This window comes from Chrysemys picta, unplaced genomic scaffold, assembly GCF_011386835.1.
Source record: "Chrysemys picta bellii isolate R12L10 unplaced genomic scaffold, ASM1138683v2 scaf562, whole genome shotgun sequence".
NCBI lineage: Eukaryota > Metazoa > Chordata > Testudines > Emydidae > Chrysemys > Chrysemys picta.
Genome location: NW_027053269.1, coordinates 21337 through 32736, shown reverse-complemented (window position 1 = coordinate 32736; position 11400 = coordinate 21337). Strand labels below are relative to the sequence as shown.

General features: G+C 51.8%; 1 protein-coding gene across 1 annotated transcript in view; it reads right to left on the bottom strand.

The window, feature by feature from the left end:
• Positions 1-2558: 2558 nt before the first annotated feature.
• LOC135978945 (maestro heat-like repeat-containing protein family member 7) overlaps positions 2559-11400 on the bottom strand; it is a 29804-nt gene continuing 20962 nt past the window's right edge. The window contains exons 12-16 of the mRNA XM_065579641.1: positions 6073-6228; positions 5090-5191; positions 4719-4821; positions 4215-4274; positions 2559-3208 (exon numbers count right to left, since the gene is read on the bottom strand). Of these exons, the coding sequence (XP_065435713.1) occupies positions 3024-3208; positions 4215-4274; positions 4719-4821; positions 5090-5191; positions 6073-6228 (606 nt within the window). The 3' untranslated portion in view covers positions 2559-3023. The remainder of the gene's footprint in view (positions 3209-4214; positions 4275-4718; positions 4822-5089; positions 5192-6072; positions 6229-11400) is intronic.

The window sequence follows — 11400 nt, the reverse complement described above, 5'->3', positions numbered from 1 at the left end:
TCAGCCTTCGTTTTGTCAGACTAAACAACCCGAGCTCCTCCAGTCTCCTTTCATACGACAGGTTTTCCATTCCTCTGATCATCCTAGTGGCCCTTCTCTGCACCCGTTCCAATTTGAGTTCATCTTTTTTAAACATGGGAGACCAGAACTGCACACAGTACTCCAAATGAGGTCCACCAGCGCCTTATACAACGGAAGCAGCACCTCCTTATCCCTACTAGATATGCCTCGCCTAATGCATCCCAAGACCGCATTGGCTTTTTTCACCGCCACGTCACATTGTCGACTCATAGTCATCCTCCGGTCTACAAGAACCCCTAGGTCCTTCTCCTCTTCCGTTACTTCTAACCAATGTGTCCCCAGCTTGTAACTAAAATTGTTGTTAGTCATCCCTAAATGCATCACCTTACACTTTTCACTATTAAATTTCATCCTATTTCTGATACTCCAATTCACAAGCTCATTCAAGTCTCCCTGCAGAATATCCCTATCCTCCTCCGAATTGGCAACGCCTCCCACCTTCGTATCGTCCGCAAACTTTATCAGTCCACTCCTGCAATCGGTTCCGAGGTCAGTTATAAATAGATTAAATAAAATGGGTCCCAAAACCGAACCCTGAGGAACTCCACTGGTAACCTCCCTCCAACCTGACAGTTCACCCTTCAATACCACCCGCTGCATTCTCCCCATTAACCAATTCCTTATCCACCTCTGGATTTTCATATCGATCCCCATCTTTTCCAGTTTAATCAATAATTCCTCATGGGGTACAGTATCAAACGCTTTACTGAAATCCAGGTATATTAGGTCCACCGCATTTCCCTTATCTAATAAGTCCGTTACTTTCTCGAAGAAGGAGATCAGATTCGTTTGGCACGATCTGCCCTTCGTAAAACCATGTTGTAATTTATTGCACTTGCCATTAACCTCAAGGTCCTCAACTACTTTCCCTTTCAGAATTTTCTCCAGCACCTTGCACACTACAGATGTTAAACTAACAGGCCTGTAGTTACCCGGATCACTTTTTTTCCCTTTCTTGAAAATAGGAACCACATTAGCTATTCTCCAGTCTAACGGAACCACCCCCGAGTTTACAGATTCATTAAATATTATCGCTAATGGGCCTGCTATTTCCTGCGCCAATTCCTTCAATATTCTCGGATGAAGATCGTCCGGTCCTCCCGACTTAGCACCATTAAGGCATTCGAGTTTTGTTTCTACCTCGGATACGGTAATCCCCCATTCTGTTTGCCCCTCTGTCACGGTGCTAGTATCCCTAATACCTTCATTGGCCTCATTAAACACCGATGCAAAATATTCATTGAGATATTGCGCCATGCCTAGATTATCTTTAATCTCCTCTCCGGCTATAGTCTTCAGCGGTCCTACTTCTTCCTTCCCCCCTCTATCTATCCCCATACACCCCATCTATCTATCTATCCCCATATACCACATTTATCTATCTATCTACATACTCCCCCTCTATCTATCTATCCCCATACACCCCATCTATCTATCTATCCCCATATACCACATTTATCTATCTATCTACATACTCCCCCTCTATCTATCTATCCCCATACACCCCATCTATCTATCTTAACACTCCCCCTCTATCTATCTATGTATCTATCCGCATACACCCCATCTATCTATCAATCTATCTATCTATCTAGAGGGGGAGTATGTAGATTGATAGATAGATGGGGTGTATGCGGATAGATACATAGATAGATAGAGGGGGAGTGTTAAGATAGATAGATGGGGTGTATGGGGATAGATAGATAGATAGAGGGGGATGATGTAGCTAGATATGTGTATGGGGATAGATAAATAGATAGAGGAGGTGTATGGGGATAGATAGATGTGGTGTATGGAGATAGATAGATGTGGGGGTGTATGGGGGTAGATAGATAGATGTGGTGTATGTGGAGAGAGAAAGAGGGAGAGAGAGAACCCCATTGGCTTTAAGCCCTTTTACATTTTATGGGACTTTTCTGTAATCTCAGCTCCTTGAACTTTTTCGTGGTCCAAAGCAAACAACAACCGTGGAACCCATGTACACACAGAATGGTCGTGTAGGAAGTAGCCCAGGGAAGCCAAATCAGATTCAGCTGTGTCATTGACTACAAGCCGGCCAGTGTGTTGCAGTTGGATTTTCCCCGCTGACCCAGTGGCAGGCCACTCCGCTTCTATTAGGGCCCTGGGATGGGACGTAGGTGAGTGGGAGGGCCTGGGTTCCCCTACCCCCGGCAACCCAACGTCAGGAGTGGTAGCCTCCCCACCTGGTTGTCAGGAGGCCTGCATTGGTCTGGCTCCCACCTGAATCCGGATGCCAGACGGTTGTGCTGACTCTCCCACCAGAGAGATAACCTCCCCTAGACTGCCACAGCTCTGCTGGACTGTAGGTCAGAGCCCCCCTACTTGCTTGCTGCCCCACCCTGATCAGTGGCCAGGCAAATGGACCTTCTGTTGCTCTGCCTGCCTGCCTGTAGGCCACAGCCCCTTCTCAATTGCTGCCCTGCCCTGATTGAGGGCCCTGGGCAAACAGACTCTCTACCATTACTTGGCCTGACTGCAGGCTAGAACCATTAACACTGAGCTACTTTTCCCCTGAACCAAGGTACCCGGAAGTATCATAGCAAAGGGCGTGGTCTCCCGCCCGGACGGACGGGGAGGGAGCCGTGAACCCCTTACAGTCTCTCTTTCTACTCATTCATACTTTTTCTCTAAATATGTCAAAACACAGGCACACAACCTTCCCCCGGCCAAACACAGAAAAATAATACAAAATAAATTTTCAAAATGGCTGACGGCACCAAAAACATACACGACTGGAAATGGGGATGGAGGGCGGGACGTAAATGCTACACAGTGCATGGAAACCTATCAAAAAGTACATGGTGATGAAAGCTATCGAGCAGTTAACTACTCACATGGCTGCGCAGAGCAGGCGGCCAATGGGGAAGAAGCCATGGTCTGGCACGAAGCTCCCAGGGAAGGGAGGCTGGCTTTTCCCAGAGCTAGGGCAGCTGGGCAGCTTCAATGACCGGGCTCTCCTTAGTGCACATTGTTCTTATCCTATGAAAGCATGTCCATAGGCTGCTGTGGGCTGGCGGGTGGTTCTTGAATGCCTCCAGGATGAAGATGGTCTGAGAAGCCAGGCTTTGGACCGAGGAGTTGCTGTCCTGCTGCAAGCCTTTGAGGTCTAAGATTGAAAGGAAGGAAATGGAGGTCAGAGCCACAGCGCTCTGGAGAGCCCCAGCAAACCAAGCCAGCGCTGTACCTCTCGGCCTGTGACAAGGAGGCAGCAGGCTGGGAGGCGGGAGGCAGGGGACTAGCAGGAACAACCAGCAACCTTCACTAAACATCCCTGCTGCCCTCCACAAATGAGGGAGCCTCCAGACACAGGCAAGAAGTCCCAATGAACCCCATTTACTCACTATTTCTAGGACTGCCCCATCCCTGCAGTATCTGAGCACCTCATCCCTGGCTGTATTTACCCTCCGCCTTCCCCCCAATGCACAGATGGGCACTTAGGTCCAGAGAGGGGGAGAGTCATAAAGGGGGCTTGGACATTGTTAGGCTATGCCTAACTTTAGGTGCCCTGCTGCCATCCAGGAAATGCCGAGGAGGGAGCTCAGCCATTCTCTAGCTCTGGTTGGGAGGCCCAGCTGTGAACCTGCTCTGGGATTGAGAAGCCTGAGCTATATCACTCCCGCCCCCCGCCATTCGCCAACAGATGTGGAGATTCTGCTCTGCCCTGCGCTGCCCAGGGGTCCGGGCACGCAGCAAGGAGGTAGGTGACCGGACGTCACCTCTGCCTCATTTGGAGCAGTGGCTTCACCCCAGGCACCCCACGTGGAGGTGACTGCTCCAAACACTGGGCTAGTGAGTGCAAGAGGGGAGGCAGCACCCCACCTCGGCTGTGTTTGGGGGGGGGGCAATCATCTCTGAAGGCCAGCCAGCTCAGGCCCAGTTTGGGGATCTGCCAGGCCGCAGCTCTGAGGTCAGGGCTAAGTGCCTGGCACATGCCAACCAGCAGACACGACAGGGTGAGGGGGCAGCTGATCAGGGGTTTGGGGATCTACATTTTGCATCCCTTTGTGGCTCTCGCCCGAGATCATGTTGCTGGCGTCGGAGATTGAACCCAGCCCACGGCTCTGGGCCGTTCATCCCCCTAGCGCTCAGTGCTCAAAGCAGGTACCACCCACCGTTGCAGATGGCATCCAGCTTGTCCTGGCTCCTCTGGTCCAGCTGCCGGGCAGCGAGCCCTACACATACAAACAGCTCGTCACATCCCCGCATCCCCAGCGAGGGTGTCAAATGTCACCCTCCAAGCAACCCCTCGCTTCCCCCGCCCCTCACTGGCCAGGATGGTGCTCCCGAGTCCCCAGGGCAAAGGGTGAGTCCCCAGGGATGGTTACAGGGCTGGTTGCCAAAGGAGAGCACAGCACCTTGAGGGTTCACTACCAAGAGCCCATGGTGGGGTATGCGGGGGGGAATGGGGACTGCATGGGGAGCAATGGGGTTAGAGGGGGCCCATCAGCCGATCAGGGCAGTTTGGGGTGAGCTTGCTCCTGCGGACTTCTGACACCCTTGATCCTGCATTGGACAATCAGGAGCCCAAGGGTTACTTATCGCTGCTGGCAGGGACTGAGGAGAGCCTGGGACCAGATCCAGCCCCCCTGTTAAAGGGACCCCTGCTCTGTGGTTACCTATGAACCTGATGGCCGCTTGTCTAAGTGGAGTCTGTGGGTTCTCCAGAAAGGCCATGGTCTGGCACAGAAAGTTGTTGGCTCTCCCCTTGTAGCGCGTCAGCTAGGACCAGAACAAGGGAGCACAAGGTTATTAAAGGCCTTTCCGTCCCGCAGGCCGGGTTCCAGGTGTGTGGAGCGCATGTCCTGTTTTCACCACTCTTTCCTGTGCCGGGGGGATCACGCAGAGGGACTACACCCAGGGCCAGGAGTGGTCCCAGGGCTGGGGCTCAGTGTGGGCACAGAGCTGGGCAATGGGGGGTGCCCTATCCACCGATTCCCCCGCTCCTACCACGAGGGCTGCGCAGTGAATGACCTGAGGGCTCCCTCACCAGGCAGTCACAGCTTTGCCAGGTATCCTTGCGCTGGATGAAGCCACCAAGCTGGTGCCACTTCAGGAATTCTGCCGCACTGCTGAGGGTGTCCCAACACACCTGCAAAACAAGTGGGGCCAGGGCGAGCCGGCCACGGTTACGGGAGCTGGAAGCCACTAGCCTCGTTACCCGGAGGCGGGGAGACCGTGCATGCTGAACGCTTCCCGGCCCCAGGTTGCTTGCGGAAGGGCGGTGGTGTGGCTAAGGCAATAGCTGGAGACCTGACTCAATTCCCAGCTCTCCCTGCAGGAACTCAGGCAAGTTGCTTAGGCCCAGGGCTGCAAAGGGATTTAGGTGCCTAATGCCTATGGGTGATCAATACTTTTGAGGCGCTAGGCCTCATGCTGTGCCTCAGTTCCCCACCTCATGGTGGGTAGGAGGGTGAATTCATTAGTGCTGGTGGCATTTGGCTCCCAAGTGATGGTGGCCATGAGCACTAGCATGTGCAGAGACACCTGGGGCGGGGGGAGGGGGGGCGGCTTGGGCATCTCATGTCTCGTACGGGCTGTACGGGCCGCTTGGCCAAGGGCACACTGGGTCCTGCGCACCATCTGGAGACTGGGTAGCCCTGCTCCTGGTAGGGGCCATGGCCAGGGTTGTGCTCTTCCCACCAGCACAGCCAGGGAATGTGCGGAGGCCAGTGGCTGTAGGAGTGGTGAGGCGACCCCTCCCCCCACCCAATCTCTCAGCCTGGCTGCAGGGGGGGAGTGTTGGGCTCAGAGGATGCAGGGAAGACTCAGCAGTTGGGTGGGGCGCCATGGTCATGGCGCTACTGCACTCAACGTTCAAGTGATTTTGAACGCCTGACTGTCACAGCACTGAGCACCTGCCCTCTGTCAGCGAGACCCTTTAAAGAGGGGGTGTCACATGCTGCCCCCTCAAAACAAATTACTGGTCACTCTGTAACGGTATCCGCTGCAGGCTCCAGCTCGTGGCCTCACCTGGGACACGTTGGGACGCTCATCATGCACGAGGAGGAGCAGCGGGACCAGGCTCTGGAGCACATGCGCCTTCATCCGCCACCTGTCGAGCCCCCTTACAAGCTCCAGCAGGTGTTTAAAGAGGGTGATGGAGAGCACCCGGAGCCTGCTGGACACCTGCAAGAGACGACGTGGGGAGGAGACGCTGTGACAGTCATTCTCACCCAGCGGGGCGAGCGCTCACTGTGCCAGAGATGTCTGCCCTGCAGGGGGTATTGGTAACTCACCCCCAGCCATACAGCCACAGCTGGGGCCAGAGTCTCCTGGGCATAGCGCCATTGACGGCAATAGAGATGCAGATTTTCACCAGTTGAGGGGCTGGCCTGGTAACTTCTTGGCCAGGGAGAGCAGTAAGGTGGGGTGAGACTGCCCCTGGACTCTCACAGCCAGCTCTGGGCACACTGACATCAGCACACACCTGTGTCAGCCAAGGGGGAATGCTCAGGGCAGAGCAGCGCCAGGACAGGGGCGGCAGAGAGGGAGTGATGAGGAAAGATTCAAAGAGCGAAGGAGGGGGTGTCGTTTGTCCTCCCGCTTTGCGGGCCCAGCTCACACTGCTGTTGACCCACAGCGGCCCTCTAGCCAGGCCAAGGGGGCCAAGCGTGGGGGGCAAATTCCTACACTGGTGTTTGTTCAAGCCACGCACAGGGACCTGGGGTGGATTTAACCCAGGGCCAAGGAGTGGTAAATGTGCAGGAGTTCCCAGATAGGGGGCCTTGGAAGCCATGACTGGAAGCCACCCAGCCTCCAGGGGCTCGGAGTGGGCTGAGGGTTGCCCCACTCCTGTGCATGGGTTTCTTGTTAAATCAGAGCCAGCCCCGCTTGGTCACATGGTGCTGCTGGGCCCCCGCCCTGCATGGCTGCTGGCAGAGCTGAACCAGTCCAGTGACCAGGGAGGCTGGGCGAGCTGTGCCAAGCAGGGAGAACCAGGAGCAATAGCTGGATGCTGTAGGGAGGGGCCACTGCTTTCTGGGAGGTGAGGCTGAGGGGGCAGCCTGGGGACGGGGTGACTTGAGCTGTTCTGGGAGTGGCTGAACCTTTAAACGGTGACCCCAATCAGCAGTTACATGTCACCTCCGGGCACCAGGTTCTAGACAAGGCAGTTCTCTGCGTGACATCTGTTGTAAAAGTGTTCATAAGTTCACCTCACCTCAGTCCCTGGAAAAATCATGGAGCAGGTCCTCAAGGAATCAATTATGAAACACTTAGAGGAGAGGAAAGTGATCAGGAACAGTCAGCATGGATTCACCAAGGGGAAGTCGTGCCTGACTAACCTAATTGCCTTCTACGAGGAGATAACTGGCTCTGTGGATGAGGGGAAAGCAGTGGATGTGTTATTCCTGACTTTAGCAAAGCTTTTGATACGGTCTCCCACAGTATTCTTGCCGCCAAGTTAAAGAAGTATGGGCTGGATGAATGGACTGTAAGGTGGATAGAAAGCTGGCTAGATCGTCAGGCTCAAGGGATAGTGATCAATGGCTCCATGTCTAGTTGGCAGCCGGTTTCAAGCGGAGTGCCCTAAGGGTCGGTCCTGGGGCCAGTTTTGTTTAATATCTTTATTAATGATCTGGAGGATGGTGTGGACTGCACTCTCAGCAAGTTTGCAGATGACACTAAACTGGGAGGCGTGGTAGATACGCTGGAGGGTAGGGATCAGATACAGAGGGACCTAGACAGATTGGAGGATTGGGCCAAAAGAAACCTGATGAGGTTCAACAAGGACAAGTGCAGAGTCCTGCACTTAGGATGGAAGAATCCTATGCACTGCTACAGACTAGGGACCGAATGGCTAGATAGCAGTTCTGCAGAAAAGGACCTAGGGGTCACAGTGGACGAGAAGCTGGATATGAGTCAACAGTGTGCTCTTGTTGCCAAGAAGGCTAATGGCATTTTGGGTTGTATAAGTAGGGGCATTGCCAGCAGATCGAGGGATGTGATCATTCCCCTTTATGCGACATTGGTGAGGCCTCATCTGGAGTACTGTGTCCAGTTTTGGGCCCCACACTACAAGAAGGATGTGGAAATATTGGAAAAAGTCCAGCGGAGGGCAACAAAAATGATTAGGGGTCTGGAGCACATGACTTATGAGGAGAGGCTGAGGGAACTGGGATTGTTTATTCTCCAGAAGAGAAGAATGAGGGGGGGGATTTGATAGCTGCTTTCAACTACCTGAAGGGGGGTTCCAAAGAGAATGGAGCTCGGCTGTTCTCAGTGGTGGCAGTTGACAGAACAAGGAGCAATGGTCTCAAATTGCAGTGGAGGAGGTCTAGGTTGTATATTAGGAAACACTATTTCACTAGGAGGGTGGTGAAGCACTGGAATGCTTTACCTAGGGATGTGGTGGAATCTCCTTCCTTGGAGGTTTTTAAGGCCCGGGTTGACAAAGCCCTGGCTGGGATGATTTAGTTGGGAATTGGTCCTGCTTTGAGCAGAGGGTTGGACTAGATGACCTCCTGAGGTCCCTTCCAATCCTGATATTCTATGATTCTATGATTCTTTTAGCCTGTTTATCTGATTTGGCTGCGCTCTTCCTGTCTGGCCACTTCGTAGTAGGTTCTTGGAACAGTAGTTCTGAGTTGTCTTTCCATGAGGAGTTGTGCTAGACTAGATGCAGGAGCTGCTGTTGGTGTTGATCTGTAATTCAGAGGAGCAAGGAATGGATCTTCCTGCTGTCAGATGTTTTTGGCTGTCTGCGCAGCTCTCTCAGCCTCTCCATTCGCTTGTGAGTAATTTGGGCTGCCAGTGATATGAGCAAAATCATATTTCATTCAGACTGACTTAAATTCTGCTGCAGTGAATTGTGGGACATTGTCCATCACTAGTTGTTCTGGATACAGAAATGAGCAAACGTACACTTCAGTTTCTCAATAACACTGCAACATGTTATGTCTTTCAAGTACATTATTTCTATATAGCTGGAAAAGTAGTCCACAATGACCTGGCAATGATGTCCTCTGAATTCACAAAAATCTGCAGCTAGTCTTTCCCAGTTCTCTCTCTTGTAGAGGTGGTTGTTCACTGGTTCAGCATTGCCTCTTAAGTTGATTTGGACTAGATCACCTTTCAAAAGCCCAATAGCATCAGATCCTCAAGTTCTTCCATCTTTCTCACTAGGCCCATCATGGCTGCTACACTGCAGCTGAGAAGGTTGTTGGTCTTTGATCTCATACACACGGAACGCAAAGCTTTTGTCTTTGTAAATTGGTTCGGTGCCCATGCAGTTCAAAATCCCTTGAGGGAGGGTCAGAGCTGTGTGACATCAGCTCTCGAGTCAACTTTAAAGTCAATAGTCTTGCTTTGAATATTCAATGTCACTCTCCAGGCGGGCGCCATGTCATCACAAGTGATAGATCCCAGAATCAATGGGTCTTGATTGTCTGCAATAGGAGTCAACTCCCTGACTGCTTCAGTGCAACGAACAGCTGCAAAATGTCCATATTTCAGGCATTTATTACAGCATGAGCCTCTGGCTGGACATGTATCATCCCTTGGGATATGACTTTTCCACACCTTGTGCATGTAGACTGGCATTTGTCCCTCTTAGCCTGCGAATTCTCTCTCCTTACCTCAGGGATTTTATGAGAAAGACTTTTAACACTTAAGTGTCTGTTTGTAGCTTTTAAGCTAGTTGCAGGTTTTTCAATTTGCTTTTGCCTGTTGTTTGACTAATTCTGACTCTTGCTAGCTGTATAGCTGTGGGTAGAGTTAAATCTCTCTGCGGCGGTAGCTACTGTGAAAGGTTTTTAGCAGTGTTGTTATAGCTGTGACAGTCCCAGGATATTAGAGGTAGGTGAGGGAATATCATTTAGACCTCACCTGGCTTGTCTCTATGAAAGGTTTTTATCTTTTAACCCAATAACCAGCCTGTTTCTGAAATTTTCATGTTTTACATTCCCCAAATCACAGTTTTCAGCCAGGGGATGCAGAGGTCTTCTAAAACTTTCAACATTTTCCCCTGGTTCTTGAATTCTTTGCTGAAAACATGCTCTTTAATAAACCACATTTCCCTCGGTTATAAAGTGTGCATCAATCTTAACCACAACCCTTGCATAGTTGTCTTTGTGATGGTCTTCAGTAAAGTCAAAGGAGGTAAAGATATGCTCTGCGTGCTTCTCCATAGCCTAAATTAAAGTCAATACCTGTATATCCCCAGTTCCTTTGTGCAGCTTGTTTGCAATGCAAAATCGTGCCAAACATTGTTTCCAGTCTGTCCATTGTGAAGGGTTATGAAAGGTGACGTTCTCTGGGGAATCAGAGTGGGGCATGTTGATGAGGTCCTGCAAACTTCGTTGCTGTTCCTTCTGTCTGCAACCTGTGTTGCTGTTTTCCTTTGGTTTCTGTTCTTAGTTTACTCCTGACACCATATCATGTTCTGCACCAGATATGTACTGCCTACAGAGCTTGTTTACACACACCAGATGGACAGTGCTTAATTTGTAATGAAAGAGGTGCTGGGGCTCAAGCAATTTTTTTACAATCATAACTGATGCAGCAAGCCCAGAGGTGCCAGGGCTAAGCCCTGGCAAAAGTTGAGCACTGCAGATGGGTTCATCATAAGAACCGTTAATGCTCTGCTGGATACAGCTGAGGTTCATTGAAATAAGGTATTTTACAGAGCATCACCTAGTAGTCGAACAGTATCATACAGGGAAACATGCCATTACACAGGTAGCCTGGCTTGTTTGCTAGACTCCATCCCATGTTAATCTTACTAGCCAGCTGCTCCTGCCCCCGGTGTCAGCTCAGAGCAGCCGGGCAGGCTCTGCACAAAACTTATGGGAGCGGTCTGGGGGCATCAGAGCTGCACTGCAGTGGGCATAGGCAGATTTTGAATTGGCACCTCGCTGGTCTTCCCTCCAGTTGTTGAGGCCTATTTGCCTTTCCCTGGTGATGGGCGTTGTGTTCATTAACGCTATTTGGATTTAACACCCCCCCCATAAAGAACCTGTTCTGTTCCCCCCGGGCCCGAGAGGGGTTTGGTTTAAAGGGCTCGCACCAGGGCGAGATCCTGCAGCTGGGGTCCAGGAGACCCTGGGAACAGCTTGAGCCGGGCCTGTGCCACTACTAAATAAAGAGCGGCAGGGTCCCAGCAAAGTTCGGCAGGGCTGAGGGTAGTATTTAGTGTTGTGAAAGCTGGGGAGGTGGGTGGACGCTCCAGGAGCCCCCACTGGGGGTTACCCCTAGAAGGCAGTAATGGATGGGCCCCTTTCTCCTGCCCACTTGCTGGATCTCACCATCCAGTGGGGGACTGGACATCAGTCTGGTGAACGTGTCGGCGGGGGCTAGTTT